The sequence below is a fragment of the Eubalaena glacialis genome, chromosome 7 (genome assembly GCF_028564815.1).
Source record: "Eubalaena glacialis isolate mEubGla1 chromosome 7, mEubGla1.1.hap2.+ XY, whole genome shotgun sequence".
In the NCBI taxonomy this organism is placed as follows: domain Eukaryota; kingdom Metazoa; phylum Chordata; class Mammalia; order Artiodactyla; family Balaenidae; genus Eubalaena; species Eubalaena glacialis.
The window spans coordinates 56,780,167-56,802,499 of NC_083722.1; the positions used below are offsets into that span (position 1 = coordinate 56,780,167).

Below are 22,333 nucleotides of genomic sequence, written 5' to 3' on the forward strand. Positions count from 1 at the left end.
TAGTATCAATAGTGTAAATATGTCAATCCCAATCTCCCAATTCATTCCACCCCCACTTCCCCCCTTGGTGTCCATACGTTCGTTCTCTATGTCTGTGTCTCTATTTCTGTTTTGCAAATAAGATCATATATACCATTATTCTAGATTCCACATATATGCGTTAATATACGATATTTGTTATTCTCTTTCTGACTTAGTTCACTCTGTATGACACTCTCTAGGTCCATCCACATCTCTACAAATGACCCAATTTCATTCCTTTTTGTGGCTGAGTAATATTCCATTTTATATATGTACCACATCTTCTTTATTCCTCTGTTGATGGGCACTTAGGTTGCTTCCATGTCCTGTCTATTGTAAATAGAGCTGCAATGAACATTTTGGTACATGACTCTTTTTGAATTATCGTTTTCTCAGGGTATATGCCCAGTAGTAGGATTGCTGGGTTGTATGGTAGTTCTATTTTTAGTTTTTTAAGGAACCTCCATACTGTTCTCCATAGTGGCTGTATCAATTTACATTCCCACAAACAACATAGGAAGGTTCCCTTTTCTCCACACCCTCTCCAGCATTTATTGTTTGTAGATTTGTTAATGATGGCCATTCTGACTGGTACGAGGTGATACCTGGTTGTAGTTTTGATTTTCATTTCTCTAATAATTAGTAATGTTGAGCATTTTTTCATGTGTTTGTTGGCCATCTGTATGTCTTCTTTGGAGAAATGTCTATTAAGGTCTTCCGCCCATTATTTAATTGAGCTGCTTGTATATTTTGGAGATTAATTCTTTGTCAGTTGCTTCATTTGCAAATATTTTCTCCCATTCTGAGGGTAGTCTTTTCGTCTTGCTAATGGTTTCCTTTGCTGTGCAAAGCTTTTAATTAGGTCCCATTTGTTTATTTTTGTTTTTGTTTTCATTATTCCAGGAGGTGGATCGAAGAAGATCTTGCTGCAATTTATGTCAAAGAGTGTTGTGCCTATGTTTTCCTCTAAGAGTTTTATAGTGTCTGGCCTTACATTTAGGTCTTTAATCCATTTTGAGTTTATTTTTGTGTATGGTGTTAGGGAGTGTTCTAATTTCATTCTTTAACGTGGAGCTGTCCAGTTTTCTGAGCACCACTTATCGAAGAGGCTGTTTTTTCTCCATTGTATATTCTTGCCTCCTTTGTAATAGCTTAGGTGACCATAGGTGCCTGGGTTTATCTCTGGGCTTTCTATCCTGTTCCATTGATCTATATTTCTGTTTTTGTGCCAGTACTATGCTGTCTTGATTACTGTAGCTTTGTAGTATAGTCTTAAGTCAGGGAGCCTGATTCCTCCAGCTCCGTTTTTCTTTCTCAAGATTGCTTTGGCTATTCGGGGTCTTTTGCGTTTCCATAAATATCGTAAAATTTTCTGTTCTAGTTCTGTGGAAAATGCCATTGGTAATTTGATAGGGATTGCATTGAATCTGTAGATTGCTTTTGGTAGTATAGTTATTTTCACAAAATTGATTCTTCCAATCCAAGAACATGGTATATCTCTCTGTCTGTTTCTGTCATCTTTGATTTCTTTCATCGGCATCTTATAATTTTCTGAGTACAGGTCTTTTGCCTCCTCAGGTAGGTTTATTCCTGGGTATTTTATTCTTTTTGTTGCAATCGTAAATAGGATTGTTTTCTTAATTTCTCTTTTTGATCTTTCATTGTTAGTGTATAAGAATGCAATAGATTTTTATGTGTTAATTTTGTATCCTGCAACTTTACTAAATTTATTGATTAGCTCTAGTAGTTTTCTGGTAGCATCTTTAGGGCTTTCTATGTATATAGTATCATGTCATCTGCAAACAGTGACAGTTGTACTTCTTCTTTTCCAATTTGGGTTCCTTTTATTTCTTTTTCTTTTCTGATTGCCGTGGCTAGCACTTCCAAGACTATGTTGAATAACAGCCGTGAAAGTGGATACCCTTGTCTTGTTCCTGATCTTAGAGGAAATGCTTTCAGTTTTTCACCATTGAGAATAACGTTTGCTGTGGGTTTTCCATATGTGGCCTTTATTATGTTGAGCTAGGTTCCCTCTCTGCCTACTTTCTGGAGAGTTTTTATCATATATCGGTGTCGAATTTTGTCGAAAGCTTTTTCTGCATCTATTGAGATGATCATATGGTTTTTATTCTTCAATTTGTTAATATGGTGTATCACATTGATTGATTTGCATATATTGAAGAATCCTTGCATCCCTGGGATAAATCCCACTTGATCATGGTGTGTGATCCTTTTAATGTGTTGTTGGATTCTGTTTGCTGGTATTTTGTTGAGGGTTTTTGCATCTATGTTCATCAGTGATATTGGCCTGCAGTTTTCCTTTTTGTGATATCTTTGTCTGGTTTTGGTATCAGGATGATGGTGGCCTCATAGAATGAGTATGGGAGTGTTGCACTCTCTGCAATTGTTTGGAACAGTTTGAGCAGGATAGGCATTAGCTCTTCTCTAAATGATTGATAGAATTCGCCTGGAAAGCCATCTCGTGCTGGACTTCCGTTTGTTGGAAGATTTTTAATTACAGTTTCAATTTCATTACTTCTGATTGGTCAGTTCGTATTTTCTGTTTCTTCTTGATTCATTGTTCAAGGTTGTACTTTTCTAAGAATTTGTCCATTTCTTCCAGGTTGTCCATTTTACTAGCATATAGTTGCTTGTAGAAGTCTCTTATAATTCCTTGTATTTCTGTGATGTTAGTTGTAACTTCTCCTTTTTCATTTCTATTTTTTTTGATTTGAGTCCTCTCCCTTCTTTTCTTGATGAGTCTGGCTAAAGGTTTATCAATTTTGTTTATCTTCTCAAAGAACCAGCTTTTAGTTTTATTCATCTTTGCTATTGTTTTCTTCGTTAGGTTAGTGTCTTTTAAGTTTATTTTATTTGTATACATTCAAATGAGTGGGATTAATAGGTCAAAAATTGTGGCTATGGCTATTGAAATATATTGGCAAATTTTATTCTAAAGCGATTTGTAGTGATCATGGAAAGGTATATGATTATAAGTGTGTTTCTGATTATACAATTAACTCTTGGATTAAGAGCTTCTTTAAATGGTGCTTATATTCGATAGTGGTTGTTCTACTAATTTATTAATATGGTATATGTAAGTCTTTTTTTAAAAAACTAGGTTTTGTATTACAAAATAAGTTGCTGATGGTTTTACTTGTATTTTAGCTATATTACTTATTTTTTAGTGTACACGTAACTATTATTACTGAAGCTAGAAATCAGGGGCTAACTCATATAATTCTAACGTTTTATATGTTTAAAATTTTCATGATAAAAAACCTCTGAGAAATTATTTTCAAATCACTTGAATTAATAATGGTTAAAAGGCAAAGCTATATAAGCAAAAGAGTCCTTTAATTTTTTAAAAATAAATTTCAAATTTTCACATGGTGAAATATTTTGCTGCCTTTGGTTTTCCTCAGAATTAGAAAAAGGGATCAAGTCACACTATGTCCACCATATACCAAAGGGGCAGTACAGCCTAGTGGATAAGACCATACAATTAGGGAGAAAACTGTAGTAGCTCTGGGACTTTAAATAAATTACTTTACTTTTCTAAGCTTTCCTTTTCTCTCTAAAAGTGCTCATACTGAGGTTGTTGGGAAGACTACATACGCTGTGTGCATAAGGCACTTAGAATAGTATTTGGCTCATAGTCAGCACTGAATAAAACTTAGCTGTTAAAAATAAATATAAAATATTATATTTTATTTTATATATATATAAAATATATATATATATATATTTATATATATATAATATATATATAATATATATATATATTATATATATATTTATATATATATATATATATATTATATATATATATATATATATATATATATAAATTTATATATATATAAAATATAAAATATAAAATATAAAAAAAATAAAAATAAAACTTAGCTGGCAAAAGTACTGGATATATATCAGATATGTACTGACTGATAATAGAATAGATATTATAGTAAACCTCTACTCCACTTCTGTTCCATCATACTTTTCTTATTTTTAATTTTGGAGCATTTTATAACCAGAGTGATTGATGCTTCTGTTTTGTTCCTTTGTTTCTGGGTAGGTGGAAACATAACATGTTCAACATGTACAGAGAAGAGGTGTGCAAAAAAGATATAAAAGAGCTACTTCTCGGATTTTGGGTTGAACTTTCTCTCCTTATACACTCAAATCGTATTCTTTTATTTTCCTGTTATTTATTTTCCAGATTAAATGCATTTATGGAAAAAGGAAAGTTGAATAGTAAGATGATAGCAGAATATTGTAATACGGCACTGGATTCCTCAGTGGAAAACAGCATGTATGTAAACAAAGTGTGGGTTCAGTGTGAGAATGAAAGTTGTTTGAAATGGAGATTGTTGTCAAGTGAGGATGCAGCCAAAGTTGATCACAATGAACCATGGTACTGCTTCATGAACACTGATTTAAGGTACAATAAGTGCTCTGTTTCTGAAGAAGACTTTCCTGAAGAGTCTCAGCTTCATCAAAGTGGATTTAAGATCGTCTATTCACAGCTCCCTCTTGGAAGCCTGGTTTTGGTAAAATTACAGACTTGGCCAAGGTAAGATTTTTGTTGCTGTTTTATAATAAACTATTGAGGTATAGTCTTGCTAAGTTTATTAACTTCCAAACTTTTCAAAGAATCAACTTCTTCCCTATTGTTGTCTAACTTCTTATTATTTTTTGATCCATTGTTATTCTTTTCCTGACTTCTTTGGGTTTAATTCTTCTTTTTCTAGTTTCTTAAACTGGAAACTTAGATAACTGACTCATATCTGTTTCCCTCCTTATATGAGCAATTAAAGCTATAAATTTCTCTTATTAAGTACTACTTCAGTTATATCTCACAAATTTTAATATGTTGTATTTTATTACTATTCAGTTTGTGATTTCTTCTTCAAAATGAGTTATTAGAAGTGTGTTTTTAAATTATAAAATATGCAGGATTCTAAAAATGTCTTATTGTTATTGATTCCTAATTTAACTGTTATAGTCTGTTTCATTGAATCTTGATTTATGGCACAGGATGACCTGTCCTGAAAAAAATTTATATTCTGTAACTGTTGCCTAGATACCTAAAAGATTTTTTTCTTTTTCTTTAGATATTTGTATATTTACTGCTCTATGGCTCAGTTTTTCCTGTTCTGAGTTTATTTCCCAAGTATGCAATGTGCATTTTCAGTGTATGGTTTCAAATTTTTTATTTCAATAACATTTTTTTGAAATTTTAATCAGTTTATTCAGTTGCATTGCTTTGATTTTATTTTGGGACTTCTGTAGTACTGATAGTGAATCTTCTTTGGTTAGCTTTGGTATTACTTTTTTCTTCCACTGTTATCGTCTTTTCATTTTTTTAATTTAAATATTTTTCCCTTTCCATCTTTTATTTTTCTGAAGGAGTTACAAATTGAGCTTATTTTTTGTGTTCCTTCCAGTTTAGTCTTTATTGAAAACTTTATAATTTCTTTCATGAGTTTTGCTGCTTCTCTTTTTATTTTTCTTAATTTTTAAATTATTTTAAACATCTTTACTGGAGTATAATTGCTTTACAATGTTGTGTTAGTTTTTGCTGTATAACAAAGTAAATCAGCTCTACGTATACATATATCCCCATATGCACTCCCTCTCGCATCTCCCTCCCACCCTCCATATCCCACCCCTCTAGGTGCTAACAAAGCACCAGGGTGATCTCCCTGTGCTGTGCAGCTGCTTCCCGCTAGCTATCTGTTTTACATTTGGTAGTGTATATATGTCAGTGCCACTCGCTCACTTCTTCCTAGCTTACCCTTCCCCCTCCCCATGTTCTCACGTCCATTCTCTATGTCTGCATCTTTATTCCTGTCCTGCCCTTAGATTGTTCAGAACCTTTTTTTTTTTTTTTAGATTCTGTATATATGTGTTAGCATGCGATATTTGTTTTTCTTTTTCTGACTTATTTCACTCTGTATGACAGACTCTAGGTCCATCCACCTCACTACAAATAACTCAATTTTATTTCTTTTTACGGCTGAGTAATATTCCATTGTATATATGTGTGCCACATCTTCTTTATCCATTCATCTGTCAGTAGACACTTAGGTTGCTTCCATGTCTTGCTTATTGTAAATAGTGCTGCAATGAACATCGTGGTATGTGACTCTTTCTGAATTATGGTTTTCTCAGGGTATATGCCCAGTAGTGGGATTGCTGGGTCATATGGTACTTCTATTTTTAGTTTTTTAAGGAACCTCCATACTGTTCTCCATAGTGGCTGTATCAGTTTACATTCCCACCAACAGTGCAAGAGGGTTCCTTTTTCTCCACACCAGCACTTATTGTTTATGGATTTTTTGATGATGGCCAATCTGACTGGTGTGAGGTGATACCTCATTGTAGTTTTCATTTGCATTTCTCTCATGATTAGTGATGTTGAGCATCCTTTCATGTGTTTGTTGGCCATCTGTATATCATCTTTGGAGAAATGTCTATTTAGGTCTTCTGCCCATTTTTGTACTGGGTTGTTTGTTTTTTTGATATTGAGCTGGATGAGCTGCTTGTAAATTTTGGAGATTAATCCTTTGTCAGTTGCTTCGTTTGCAAGTATTTTCTCCCATTCTGAGGGTTGTCTTTTCGTCTTGTTTATGGTTTCCTTTGCTGTGCAAAAGCTTTTAAGTCTCATAAGGTCCCACTTGTTTATTTTTGTTTTTATTTCCATTTCTTTAGGAGGTGGGTCAAAACGGATGTTGCTGTGATTTATGTCAAAGAGTGTTCTTCCTATGTTTTCCCCTAAGAGTTTTATAGTGTCTAGCCTTACATTTATGTCTTTAATCCATTTAGAGTTTATTTTTGTGTATGGTGTTAGGGAGTGTTCTATTTTCATTCTTTTACATGTAGCTGTCCAGTTTTTCCAGCACCACTTATTGAAAGCACTGTCTTTTCTCCATTGTATATTCTTGCCTCCTTTCTCAAACATAAGGTGACCGTATGTGCATGGGTTTATCTCTGGGCTTTCTTTCCTGTTCCATTGATTTATATTTCTGTTTTTGTGCCAGTACCATACTGTCTTGATTACTGTAGCTTTGTAGTATAATCTGAAGTCAGGAAGCCTGATTCCTCCAGCTCCGTTTTTCTTTCTCAAGATTGCTTTGGCTATTTGGGGTTTTTTCTGTTTCCATATAAATTGTGAAATTTTCTGTTCTAGTTCTGTGAAAAATGCCATTGGTAGTTTGATAAGAATTGCATTGAATCTGTAGATTGTTTTGTGTAGTATAGTCATTTTCACAATATTGATTCTTCCAATCCAAGAACATGGTATATCTCTGCATCTGTTTTTATCATCTTTAATTTCTTTCATCAGTGTCTTATAATTTTCTGCATACAGGTCTTTTGTCTCCTTAAGTAGGTTTATTCCTAGGTATTTTATTCTTTTTGTTGCAGTGGTAAATGGGAGTGTTTCCTTAATTTCTCTTTCAGATTTTTCATCATTAGTGTACAGGAATGCAAGAGATTTCTGTGCATCAATTTGTATCCTGCTACGTTACCAGATTCATTGATTAGCTCTAGTAGTTTTCTGGTAGCATCTTTAGGATTCTCTATGCATAGTACCATGTCATCTGCACACAGTGACAGCTTTACTTCTTCTTTGACGATTTGGATTCTTTTTATTTCTTTTTCTTCTCTGATTGCTGTGGCTAACACTTCCAAAACTATGTTGAATAATAGTGGTGAGAGTGGGCAACCTTGTATTGTTCCTTATCTTAGTGGATATGGTTTCAGTTTTTCACCATTGAGAACAATGTTGGCTGTGGGTTTGTCATATATGGCCTTTATTAGGTTGAGGTAAGTCCCCTGTATTCCTACTTTCTGGAGGGTTTTTATCATAAATAGGTGTAAGCTTTTGTTGAAAGCTTTTTCGGCATCTATTGAGCGTTTCATATGGTTTTTGTTCTTCAATTTGTTAATAAGGTGTATCACATTGATTGATTTGCGTATAGTGAAGAATCCTTGCATTTCTGGGATAAACCCCACTTGATCATATTGTATGATCCTTTTAATGTGCTGTTAGAATCTGTTTGCTAGTATTGTGTTGAGAATTTTTGCATCTATGTTCATTAGTGATATTGGCCTGTAGTTTTCTTTTTTTGTGACATCTTTGTCTGGTTTTGGTATCAGGGTGATGATGGTGGCCTCAGAGAATGAGTTTGGTAGTGTTCCTCCCTCTGCTATATTTTGGAAGAGTTTGAGTAGGATAGGTGTTAGCTCTTCTCTAAATGTTTGATAGATTTCACCTGGGAAGCCATGTGGTCCTCGGCTTTTGTTTGTTGGAAGATTTTTAATCAGTCTCAATTTCAGTCCTTCTGATTGGTCTGTTTGTATTTTCTATTTCTTCCTGGTTTAGTCTCAGAAGGTTGTGCTTTTGTAAGAATTTGTCCGTTTCTTCCAGGTTGTCTATTTTTTTGGCATATTGTTGCTTGTAGTAATCTCTCATGATCCTTTGTATTTCTGCAGTGTCAGTTGTTACTTCTCCTTTTTCATTTCTAATTCTGTTGATTTCAGTCTTCTCCCTTTTTTTCGTGATGAGTCTGGCTAATGGTTTATCAATTTTGTTTATCTTCTCAAAGAACCAGCTTTTAGTTTTATTGATCTTTGCTATCGTTTCCTTCATTTCTTTTTCATTTATTTCTGATTTGATCTTTTTTTTTTTTTTTTTTTTTAAAGGAACTCCTTTATTTATTTATTTATTTATTTATTTATGGCTGTGTTGGGTCTTCGTTTCTGTGCGAGGGCTTTCTGTAGTTGCGGCAAGCGGGGGCCACTCTTCATCGCGGTGCGCGGGCCTCTCACTGTCGTGGCCTCTCTTGTTGCGGAGCACAGGCTCCAGACGCGCAGGCTCAGTAGTTGTGGCTCACGGGCCTAGTTGCTCCGCGGCATGTGGGATCTTCCCAGACCAGGGCTCGAACCCGTGTCCCCTGCATTGGCAGGCAGATTCTCAACCACTGCGCCACCAGGGAAGCCCCCTGATTTGATCTTTATGATTTTTTTCCTTCTGCTAACTTTGGGGTTTTTTGTTCTTTTGTCTCTAATTGCTTTAGGTGTAAAGTTAGGTTGTTTATTTGAGATGTTTCTTGTTTCTTGAGGTAGGATTGTATTGCTATAAACTTCCCTCTTAGAACTGCTTTTGCTGCATCCCATAGGTTTTAGGTCGTCGTGTTTTCATTGTCATTTGTTTTTGAGTATTTTTTGCTTTCCTCTTTGATTTCTTCAGTGATCTCTTGGTTATTTAATAGCATATTGTTTAGCTTCCATGTGTTTATATGTTTTACAGTTTTTTTTCTGTAATTGATTTCTAGTCTCATAGCGTTTTGGTCGGAAAAGATACTTGATACAATTTCAATTTTCTTAAATTTACCAAGGCTTGATCTGTGGCTCAAGGTATGATCTATCCTGAAGAATGTTTCATGAGCACTTGAGAAGAAAGTTTATTTTGTTGTTTTGGATGGAATGTCCTATAAGTATCAATTAAGTCCATCTTGTTTAATGTATCACTTAAAGCTTGTGTTTCCTTATTTATTTTCATTTTGGATGATCTGTCATTGGTGAAAGTGGGGTGTTAAAGTCCCCTACTATGATTGTATTACTGTTGATTTCCCCTTTTATGGCTGTTAGCATTTGCCTTATGTATTGAGGTGCTCCTATTTTTGGTTCATAAATAGTTACACTTGTTATATCTTCTTCTTGGATTGAACCCTTGATCATTATGTAGTGTCTTTCTTTGTCTCTTGTAATAGTCTTTATTTTAAAGTCTGTTTTTTCTGATATGAGAGTTGCTTCTCCAGCTTTCATTTGATTTCCATTTGCTTGGAATATCTTTTTCCATCCTCTCACTTTCAGTCTGTATGTGTCCCTAGGTCTGAAGTGGATCTCTTGTAGACAGCATATATACGGGTCGTTTTTTTGTATCCATAAGCCAGTCTGTTCCTTTTGGTTGGAGCGTTTCATCCATTTACATTTAAGGTAATTATCGATATGCATGTTCCTATTACCATTTTCTTAATTGTTTTGTGCTTGTTATTGTGGGTGTTTTCCTTCTCTTTTCTTTCCTGCCTAGAGAAGTTCCTTTAGCGTTTGTTGTAAAGCTGGTCTGGTGGTGCTGAATTCTCTTAGCTTTTGCTTCTCTGTATAGGTTTTAATTTCTCCGTCGAATCTGAATGACATCCGTGCTGAGTAGAGTAATCTTTGTTGTAGGTTTTTCCCTTTCATCACTTTAGATACGTCATGCCACTCCCTTCTGGCTTGCAGAGTTTCTGCTGAAAGATCAGCTGTTAACCTTATGGCAATTCCCTTGTATGTTATTCATTGCTTTTCCCTTGCTGCTTTTAATATTTTTTCTTTGTATTTAATTTTTGATGGTTTGATTAATATGTGTCTTGGCGTGTTTCTCCTTAGATTTATCCTGTATGGGACTCTCTGGTCTTCCTGGAGTTGACTGACTATTTCCTTTCCCATATTAGGGAAGTTTTCAATGATAATCTCTTCAAATATTTTCTCAGTCGCTTTCTTTTTTCTTCTTCTTCCTGGACCCCTATAATTTGAATGTTGATGCATTTAATGTTCTCCCAGAGGTCTCTGAGACTGTCCTCAATTCTTCTCATTCTTTTTTCTTTAGCCTGCTCTGCAGTAGTTATTTCCACTATTTTATCTTCCAGGTCACTTATTAGTTATGCTGCTATTGATGCCTTGTAGAGAATTTTTAATTTCATTTATTGTGTTGTTCATCATTGTTTATTTGCTCCTTAGTGCTTCTAGGTCCTTGTTAAACGTTTCTTGTGTTTTCTCCATTCTGTTTCCAAGATTTTGCATCATCTTTACTATCATTACTCTGAATTCTTTTTCATGTAGCTATTTCCTTTCCATTTCTTTGGTCTGGTGGGATTTTACTTTGCTCCTTCATCTGCTGCGTATTTCTCTGTCTTCTCGTTTTGCTTAACTTACTGTGTTTGGCGTCTCCTTTTCACAGCCTGCACGTTCATAGTTCCTGTTGTTTTTGGTGTCTGCCGCCAGTGGGTAAAGTTGGTTCGGTGGGTTGTATAGGCTTCCTGGTTGAGGGGACTGGTGCTTGTGTTCTGGTGGATGAGGCTGGATCTTGTCTTTCTGGAGGGGAGGATCGCGTCCAATTGTGTGTTTTGGGGTGTCTGTGGACTTAGTATGATTTTAGGCAGTCTCTCTGCTAATGAGTGGGGTTGTGTTCCTGTGTTGTTAGTTGTTTGGCATGGGCCGTCCAGCACTGGAGCTTGCTGGTCGTTGAGTGGAGCTGGGTCTTAGCATTGAGACGGAGATCTCTGGGAGAGCTCTCACCAATTGATATTACATGGAGCTAGGAGGTCTCCAGTAGTCCAATGTACTGAACTCGGCTTTCCCACCTCAGAGGCTCAGTACTGACACCCAGCTGGAGCACCAAGATCCTGTCAGCCACATGGCTCAGAAGAAAAGGGAGAAAAGAAAGAAAGAAAGAAAGAAAAAAGTAAAATAAAATACAATAAATAAGTTATTAAAGTAAAAAATAAAAACAATATTATTAAAATAAAAACATAAAAAAGTAATAAAAAAAAAGAGGAGAGCAACCAAACCAATAAACAAATCCACCAATGATAACAAGTGCTAAAACTATACTAAGATATACATAAATTTCAGAAACTAATCAAGTTGCATACAGCAAACCCCAAGTCTACAGTTGCTCCCAAAGTCCACAGCCTCAGTTTTGGGATGATTTGTTGTCTATTCAGGTATTCCACAGATGCAGGGTTCATCAAGTTGATTTTAGAGATTTAATCCACTGCTCCTGTGACTGCACGGAGAAATTTCCCTTTCTCTTCTTTGTTCGCACAGCTCCTGGGGTTCAGCTTTGGATTTGGCCCCACGTCTGTGTGTAGGTCGTCCTCTGGCATCTGTTCTTCACCCAGACAGGACGGGGTTAGAGGAGTGGCTGTTTAAGGGGTACTGGCTCACTCAGGCCAGGGGGAGGGAGGGTATGGAATGCGGGGCAAGCCTGCAGTGGCAGAGGCTGGGGTGACGTTGCAACAGCCTGAGGCATGCCATGTTTTCCCCTGGGGAAGCTGTCCCTGGATCACAGGACCCTGGCAGTGGCGGGCTGCACAGGCTCCTGGGAGGGGAGGTGTGGATAGTGACCTGTGCTTGCACACAGGCTTCTTGGTGGCTGCAGCAGCAGTGTTAGCGTTTCATGCCCGTCTCTGGTGTCCGCACTGATAGCTGTGGCTCACGCCCTTCTCTGAAGCTTGTTTAGGCGGTGTTCTGTACCTCCTCTCCTCACGCACCCCGAAACAGTAGTCTCTTGCCTCTTAGGAAGGTCCAGACTTTTTCCAGGACTCCCTCCTGGCTAGCTGTGGCGCTCTAGCCCCCTTCAGGCTGTGTTCATGCAGCCAACGCCAGTCCTCTCCCTGAGGTCTGACCTCTGAAGCCCGAACCTCAGCTCCCAGCCCTCACCCGCCCTGGTGGGTGAGCAGACAAGCCTCTCAGGCTGGTGAGTGCTGGTTGGCACCGATCCTCTGTGCGGGAATCTCTCCGCTTTGCCCTCTGCACCCCTGTTGCTGTGCTCTCCTCTTTGGCTCTGAAGCCTTCCCCCCCCGCCCCCCCCCCCACGCCCGGCCCCTGTCTCCGCCAGTGAAGGGGCTTCCTAGTGTGTAGAAACTTTTCTTCCTTCACAGCTCCCTTGCACTGGTGCAGGTCCCGTCCCTTTTCTTTTGTCTTTGTTTTTTCTTTTTTCTTTTGCCCTACCCAGGTACGTGGGGATTTTCTTGCCTTTTGGGAGGTCTGAAGTCTTCTGCCAGCGTCAGTAGGTGTTCTGTAGGAGTTTTTCCACATGTAGATGTATTTCTGATGTATTTGTGGGGAGGAAGTTGATCTCCACGTCTTACTCCTCTGCCGTCTTGAAGGTCCTCTCCCTCCTTTTCCTTTTCTCCCGTCATCTTGTTTTCATTTATATTCAACTATTCTCCATGAAAAATATCAGATGTTTGCTTTCATTGGGAGACTGTGATGGGCTTATGTAACACACACACAGAACACACATGAGAGGCCTTCAAGTCAGTACCTAGATTTGTGCTCTTGCTCTGTCACTTACCGTTGTGGGCTGAATTGTGTTCCCCCAAAGGTCATAAGTTAAAACTCTAACCTCAGAATGTGACTGTATTTGGACTAAGGGCCTTTAAAGAGGTGATTAAGTTAAAAGAGGCCATTAGAGTGAGCCCTAATCCAATCTGACTGGTGTTCTTGTAAGAAGAGAAAATTTGGATACACGGGGAGACACCAGGGGTGCATGTGCACAGAGTAAAGACCATGCGAAGACAGAGCACAAGGGCAGCAGTCTGCTGGCCAGGGAGAGACCTCAAGAGAAACCAGACCTGCTGACCTTGATCTTGGACTTCTAGCCTTTAAAACTGTGAGAAAATAAGTTCCTGTTGTTTAAGCCACCCAGTCTGTGGTATTTTCCTATGGCAACCTTAGCAAACCAATACACTTAATATCTTTGCAGAGAGATTCAACCAATACACTTAATATCTACCTCAGAGAGATTTCCACATCTCAGAGAGATTTGGAATGTTACACATCAACTCTGAGTAACCTTTTGTTACTGAGAGTTTTTCTAAGGATAAAATATGAAATGTTGTAAAAAGATATGTATATTAATTGACTTCTGTGTAATTAGGATGGGCATGAAGAGGAAATAGATGGTTATGTATACGAACACTCATTTTTGAAGTTACTTATGAAGGTATTTGTAGTCTCATTGTCATTTTTTATATCTCTAACATTTTGAAAGCAGAGCGTTTGTATTTTCTACTGGAAATTCTGAAGTTTCAATAATTCTCATTCAAGAAATGGGTTTGCATCTTGTCACTATATCTGAAATATTATGTTAGAGATTTGATTAGGAATTTCTTTTGCAGTTTTGTACTTGTAGCTGAGGGTTAGGATTTGAAATACAAATGAAGCATGTTTTAATCTAGTCCCTAAATTATCTCCAGTCTGTGATTAGGACCGTCAAAATGCTGCAGAATACAGCTGTAACTACCTTCTTGTTGTTTGGAAAGAGTAGAACGCATTTGGCATGTAGTCACATATATTTTTTTTTATAAGCTAAGTACAAATGAGCACAGACTTAAAATACAGATTAAGAAACTCAAATCTGTTGCTGTATTGCTTATTCATTTCCATAAATACAATAGAAAGATGATAACAAGATCAATTGCAGTAGTAGAATATAAAGCTGAATTAGCCTACTAAAAACAGCCAAACATCAGTTCTTAATTAAGAAATGTTATAGACCCTGAAATTTCAAGTGGGAAGACCAGTCAGCTGGCTACAGAGACGCTTAACAGTGTAGCATTATCTGGGTCAATTCTTGTTAGCCCGTGTCCTTACACGTAGCTTTTGAAGGCTCAGAAATTCAATCTTATCAACATCCCAGAGTTATTCTTTCCCAGAAGAGTTCATACTTTCCAGTAAAGCTAAAAAGCTAAAGAGAGACTAATACAGGGTCAAGAAATGCCTGTTTAATCTTTATATAATAAAAATAAATAATAGTTAAGAGAATATCATTTTCTTTGTCTATAGTCAAGCTCCATGGAAAATCAAATTATAATAGTTATATTTATCACCACATTGTAAGATAGCACACACTTACGTACTTATAAAATACTTATGCAGCCTCTTGCCTTTGAGTAGTGCTTATGTGAGCTTGAGGGTGGGGCTGTCTGCATTACTAGGAAGAGAAAAACTATCTCTATAATGTTTAAGAAGTCTTGATTTTTAAAGATTGATCAAATACATTGTATTTAGCTAGAAAGAGCAAAGAAATTAAAAGTAAAAAATAACAGTGCATCTTTCACTTAGTATAGGAAAATACAGTATCAAGCAGAAACTAGGCATATTTACACAGACATTTTACAATGATTTCTCATAAGTATGAAAATTAATTTATAGAAAATATATTTGCATTTTAAATACTGTAGTCTAAACAGGTTAGTAATCAAATATGCCTTTAAGTTAACAAACCAATCCAGTGATACTTTTTAGATATAGTATATACATTTATAAATTGAGGTTTCTACTAGATCCTTTCAGTATTATAAAATAGTAGTTGATTACTTCTCATTTGCATACTTTTGCCTGTGGATTTATATGTGTGTGGATGAGAAATTTCCTCTTCCCAACGGTCCCTGCAGTTAGGTATAGCAAAGAGATTTCTTGGAAAGTATGACATTAAGTTAGTGATGATTCCAACTCATCCATTTTGTTTCCCACAGATTAAGAATGAGGCCCAAGTAAATCTGCTACCTTCTTAAACATCCAGACCACAGTTTGAAAATAAAAGTTATATATTTCTTCTCATTCGGTATAAATACATGGCAGCTGTTATAATGCTTAAGCTTCAACTTATTGAAGGCAGTAGCCAACTCATTAAAGATCATTTCCACTGGATAAGGAATGTGTAAGACATCAGTTTCTTTGTAATGTATTTTCACTTTCCTTTGAAGTTTCTTGTCCTGCCAAAATTTCCATTTCCTCCTGCAAATGGATTTCAACACCTGATGTCTATTTGACCTTGTTGTGTTTGTACATTTTACCTTCCACCACCCACAGGTTCTGAGATTGACCATACACTTTCCTTGTAATTCTGACACCCTTCCATTGGGTGGCCTATTCTTACTGTCCCTCTCCACCTTTAAGCCCCCAAACAACACTCAGAATTTCTCCTCAATATGAAAGTGAAAAATCAGGAAGTAGAAATGCACAATGCACTATCATCATTGACAGTTTGGGAACTCAAATTGAGGTCAGAGTGAGGGCAAAAAATGGACATCAACTTCTTTCTTCAATCACAGGAAGTCAGAGACAATGATGGATGTAGCAGCTGGAGAGAAGTAATCATGTTTTCTACATGTATTGCCTCTGCTCAGCTTTTCCTGTAGTTTGGTACATTCTGTTTTAGCTGATATGTACAGACTAGGAGTCAGACAATTCCTTTGCACCACCTGAAAGTACCCCAGTTATTTGGACATTTCATAATACTTTTCATAATTCATCTTTAAATCAGTATGCAATACTATTTTCTGTAATAAAATATGTTTTAAATAATGAACAGAAGCTTTTTTCTTTTTTTGGTATCTAATTCTTTTTAGGAGTCATCTCTTTTTGTTTATATTTTATTGAGTAATAATTTAAATTGAATACTCTGGGACCCAATAGGTTCCACTTAAAAAATAGTTATATCAGAATTTGTGTCAGAAAAGTAGCAGCTCATCTTACACATAATAACTGCAGAATCTTTCTTTCATGTGTTAAATATCAGAAATCCATTTTGTGAGACTGTCTTACACTGAATGGAGTAGGTACTGCTCATAAATTGGTATTGGGTTGACAGTAATCCTTATTAAAATTGCTGTGAAGTGCAAATCACCTAGTATTAAACATGAGCCCCTTACCTTTTATAAACAGTTTAAACAAATATAATGTAACAATCATAGTTTGGTTGTTTTTAAAATAGCTATTGATCATATTGAAGGACCCACTTGTTCCTTGACTTCTGATAAGTTGGGGGTCTCCATTGCAGCTACCACTCATTCTTAGTCACTCATTTGCCTGTTGAAGTCCCCTTCTTTTGAGTGTGTTCCCTCAGCAATGTAGATTTCCATTGTAGATTTAAAAGATAAACTGCACTCAAGTTTAACTCTCAAGCATAGCCCAGTAAGAGTCACCAAATAGCAATAAGATACCGTGATGTGAGCCTGATAACAACCAGATGGTCCTCTTCATTTAGGTCCTGAACTTTCACTTGACTTTCCATTATCATTTCCAGTTCTTCTTTGGCTTACTGATTGTCTGATTCAATTTTTAATCTCTAGCCCTTATTTTCCCACGGTTCTGGGGGCTAAAATTCTGAGGTCAGGGTGTCAGAGGGTTGATTTCTTCTCAGGCCTCTCCTTGGCTTGTAGGTGGGTCTCTCTTTTTGTGTCTTCTCATGGTCTTCCCTCTGTGTGTGTCTGGGTCCTAATCTTCTCTTTTTATAAGGAAACTAGTCATGTTGGATTGGGGCTCACCTTTTAACTTAGTTACTTCCTTAAAGACCCCCTCTCCAAATACAGTCACATTCTGAGGTACTGGCGGTCAGGACTTCGACATATGAATGTGGGTTGGTGGGATGACATAATTCAGCCCATAATGATGGCGCTTTACAGTATTTTAATTTGCCAGAAACCAAAAATGTGTAAAGCACATGTTCGTTTGAACTTTGAAACAGCGCATTGAGGAACCAGAGTTACAGTGAGGCCTAGTTACCTGCTTGAGGCCTCCGGTCTGGTAGAAGGCAGAACCAGAACCTGGGCCTTCTAATTTGAACTTCTCTACCTTTTTTGCTCTGTGGTACTGCAAACTGAACTTGTTAATTGTAAAGATAATTGAACTTGATAATTGTACAGATAATTATTATAAATAATAGAACTTGATAATTGTACAGATTTTTGAATGCTTGGGTATATTAGATACGCATATTTTGGATCTTGATCTGTAAAATTCAGTCAGATTTCTGCTGTACATTCCCCTAAGATTTATTTTTAGTAAAGAATAAACCTTATTTGCAGTACTGAGGATTTTTAGCCATTTGGTCACTGCCAGTGGAACAGATGTGGTGGGGGAGGGATAACACAGAACCGCTGACTCTATTTCTACTTTTCTCACAGTTGTTACAAAGTTCAGTGTCAGAACAGCCCGAACCACTTTGGCAGTCCTGGTTCACGAATCACTAGCTCTCTCCTACCCCAGCAGAAGCCCTGTCAGTGGGTTAACATTTTAGTAGTTAATCATTCTGATTGGTGAGAGTTGATTCAAGCCTGCCATGAATCTGATGACTCTTTTTTCTCTTATCTTTCCTATTAGCAGTGCCTAAATGTCTCTTATAGACCCTGGAAATCATTCTTTTGTCTTATGATTCTTTCTCCTCATATCTTATGAATGTCTCGAGTATGTGACTGTTTCAAAGCTTTCTATATCTACAAAGATACAAATGATTACTTGCATCAATTGAATATCCTACTTTTAAAAGATATGAATATGTTTAAAATGTGTAAAACAGTTATTAAAATTCAAAGGGCAAAGTTTGACAGATGATTGTGACAGATATATTAATGTCTACCTTTTTTAAAGCATCAAAATAATAAAAATATTTTCTTTTGAAAGTTGGCCAGGGATACTTTGCCCTGATCCTTTTAAAGGGAAATATGTGACCTATGACCTGGATGGAGATGTTGAACAGTATCACATAGAATTCCTGGGTGATCCCCATTCAAGATCATGGATAAATGCAACGTTTGTTGGACATTATAGTATCACATTAAAGGTAGGTACAGTAACATCAAAACTTTGTTCCTCTTGCACTTGTTTTTAATTATGGCCATTTTGTCTCAGATCCTAAACGATATATAATTTTTTACTTTTATATTTATATAAACAAAATAGTATGTACTATTTGTTTAAACGCAAATATTTGTATTTTTAAAGCAGCTTTCTCAAAGGAAGTATGGATATAAAAATAGCCACAAGGTAGTTTTAAATTTTATTTCTCTAATGGCAATATAGTATAAATCAACTGAGGACTCTCCATAATTGCCTTTTTTTTTTTAAAATTATTTATTTATTTATTTATGGCTGTGCTGGGTCTTCGTTTCTGTGCGAGGGCCCTCTCCAGTTGCGGCAAGTGGGGGCCACTCCTCATCGCGGTGCGCAGGCCTCTCACTATCGCGGCCTCTCTTGTTGCGGAGCACAGGCTCCAGACGCACAGGCTCAGCAATTGTGGCTCACGGGCCTAGTTGCTCCGCTGCATGTGGGATCTTCCCAGACCAGGGCTCGAACCCGTGTCCCCCTGCATTGGCAGGCAGACCCTCAACCACTGCGCCACCAGGGAAGCCCCCATAATTTGCCTTTTGAAACAGTTTTACGATTCCATCATTTGGTAATTTTTTAATTCTCTTGAGAAGATTCTAAGTTATAGCCCTAGCTCACAGGGAAGATTAATTACGGAATGCAACCAGATTTTTCAAATTTCAAACAGTATTTCATTATACTAACTCCTTCAGTATTTTTTGATTCTTTTTAAACTTTAAATCACACACTACAATTAATGAATAGACAATTCTCAAGTTGATGAGAGTAAGTGAATTGGACCTGTTTTCATGGGTTTGGTTTAATTGTTATAAATTAATTCAGTTATCTGTATCTGTATTCTAATATTGAAACTTTTCATCTGCAAACCATGCTTTCATTAGAAATCTGATTAAAAAGTAGATGTCAAAAATGTGAATGCCTTTGACTCAATTTGGATGGTTCCTATTTTAGAGTGAGAAGTATATATATATTCAAATATACATATACACGTATGTACATTTAAGGCATGCCATTTAATCCACAGTATAAGTAAATCTGTGGAAATCTGAGTTACTTGCAGATGGACTTCTACTATTTCTCTGGCATAAACAGTACCTTTGTTCCATTCAGCTTGAAAGCAGCTGGAAGGGAAGGCTGTTTAGGTAGAAATATTTAAGTATGGAATAACATCACATACATTCATTTCATGGTAGTTGTGAGCCAGTCATTTTAGTATGAGGCACCTTCTCTGCTCGGACATTTCGGATGTGTCCCTGGGCACTTCTGCTGGCAACCGCAGAAGATAGGAAGGAGTGTTCTCCCTTATGTGCCCCTCCCCTTTTCTAAAAGATATGGAAACCTAGCTTCTCATGAGGCAGAAATTAGAATCTTAAATATTTGACAGTGTGAAAAAGAGCAGGGCATTCTTAAGAAATTGTATTTAAACGTACATAAAAAATCAAAGTGTATTTTTAAGTTGTCTGAAGTAATGTTACTCTCAGGATTTGAGTTCTGTCAGGATAAATTTGAATAGTCTGATTCCAGTGAGCATACCATTAATCCCTGAGACAAGGAAAAAATCTGATGCAAAACAAAACTAAACTCAAGAATCAGGAGCCATAAGGTTTTAACCTTCTGAAAGCATTAAAACAAACAGAAATTCTTGCAAAGACCAGGAATTCAGGGCTGCTTAAATTAAATAGGCTCCTAAAGCAAGAATGAGAACAGAAAAAAATAAAGCATTTGTTTCACCTCTTCTGTCCCCTACTCCCCCAGCTGGCTGGGTGCTCTGGGTGGATAACTCACTGGGTGACCACAGGCTCTGGGACAGGCTCTCTCCTCTACTGTCATTCACGGTGTCTACCTACAGGCTCGTGTCTCTTACTCTTCTTGTTTGTATCTTTTTCTTCACTTCCTCTCTTGGAGCTAATATAATAGGGATGCCTTCTTCTGTGGGTCTCTTCATTCAAGGCTGAAATTTTAGTTCCCCTTTACCTCAGATTCAGCTGGCACATGCCGGCTGCCCTGCTATGCTCCGATTCCCTACTCCTGGCTATCTAAGAATCTCCACTTGCCAGGAAGGAAACTCACAGATGATTAAAGCCTCATTGCCCCAATGAGAAGTCAAGAAACAGAAAGCAAAGAGGTCAACTGACAACCAAGATAGAAAAATGGTCAAAAATGGTACATATGAGAAATTGTTTGAAAATGAATAATATCAAACTATATCCCTTGGAGATGGAGATAGTATTGACTGCAACGTGCAGTTCAATTGCCTAGACGTCCCAGGAATTTAATCTGTTATGGTCCTCTCTGCACTGGAGCTCCTACTTCCTCAAATACTGCCTCTACACTGTACCAGGTTGATCCAGATATTAAATTCACACCCCTGCCCCCATAAAAATATCACTTACACAAAAATAAATAATGTGTATTAGACAATGTAGACCTTCTTAAAGATTTTTGTGGAAGAGATGGAGAATGGTTGCACGTTGCACCTGTTGTCTGAGCTCATTTTCTAAAAGTAGACACAAAATGATAGGCATATACAGCTCTCACTGTTTAAGCTGACTATATCTTACTTCATATATTATTTCAACATTACTTTCTCCTACTTTGTGTAAGCTTAGTTTAATAAATGATTAAATAATATTTCAGAGTTTTCACTGACTGTGGACTATATTTTGCAGTGTGTGTTTTACTGTGGGAGAGAAATAAGCTCTTCTAGAAAGACATTATATGCATTTATGAAAAAATAAAATATTTTTTAGTTTTAGATTCTGAAAATGTTAAGTCTTTTAGTTCATGTTTGTCTAGTTTTTTTCCTTTATTTTTGTTAGTAGTCACTGAAAAATTGATATGTTTATGGGACCAGTGACTTATTAATTTTCTTGTTGACAGCACAACAGAGCTCTGTCACTGTGGATGAATATGTATATGAATATACAGGTGATAAGCTTTTCCCCAGTAAATAAAGTTACTCATCAGTAAATTGGGATATAGTTTAGAAAAAAGTTGAAGGCAATATTTAGATTTTGTATTTGTAATTTATATTAGTTTACTCATACATTTTATTTTTTCATTTACTATAAAATCAGTAGTATAAAGATAGCTGAAATTCCCTTCCCCTTTTAAAGAAACCTTGATTCTCTTATGGTATATATTCAAAATACATGTCACTCTGGTAATTACTTAGAGAAAATAGACGTGAACACGTGCTAGATAGCTATTTAAGAGTTGATGCATGGAGTACAATTCTTTCCCTAGTTAGCACAAATGTTGTTTCTTTTATATTTAGTAGGTACATGTCTGCAGAATCCATTATTTGCAAGTTTATTTTTTTGCTTGATAGACTACATGACTTAGTTTAGTATTTCTTAAGCCTGGCTTTGCATTAGAAGGCTTTATAAAGCAATGACAGCAACCAAAACACAGCAATGCCTGGGCTGTACTCTACTGGATCAATTAAATTAGAAGCTCTTGGAGTAGGACCAGGCCTCAGCATTTCTAAGTCCCTTAAATGAATCTGTGTGTATCCCAGAGAGAGAGAACCACTGAGTAAGTTTTCTCAACTTGAGGCGTCAGACTTTTGTTGGTTTATCTCTACTAGTGCAGTAATGTAACTGTGGTCATGGCTCACTGTTTCACGACGCCTTTCTACTACTTCCTTTGTTAGTCTTTCACTCTGGTTTGCCTGGAGATGATGCTGACTGCCATAGGTTCACATGTCTAACCCAGAAGTAAGAGTTTCCCTGAACACAGCTTTAAAGTCAATCTTGTCATTCAACATTATACATAATTTATAGATATTGCTGATAAAGCTGATGTATAATTTAAATGTAATATGTATAGCATGTTTTAGTTGATCATCTATCTTATA

General features: G+C 36.6%; 1 protein-coding gene across 5 annotated transcripts in view; it reads left to right on the plus strand.

Annotated features, from left to right (window-relative positions):
* Nucleotides 1–22,333, plus strand: part of ZCWPW2 (zinc finger CW-type and PWWP domain containing 2) — a 164,554-nt gene that overhangs the window by 60,086 nt on the left and 82,135 nt on the right. For all 5 annotated transcript variants that reach the window (XR_009701577.1, XR_009701578.1, XM_061196450.1 and 2 more), the window contains exons 2-3: nucleotides 4,247–4,600; nucleotides 18,271–18,430. Coding sequence is in view for 3 of the 5 variants with exons in the window: in XM_061196450.1 (XP_061052433.1) it covers nucleotides 4,247–4,600; nucleotides 18,271–18,430 (514 nt within the window). In the remaining 2 variants the exon portion in view is untranslated. The remainder of the gene's footprint in view (nucleotides 1–4,246; nucleotides 4,601–18,270; nucleotides 18,431–22,333) is intronic.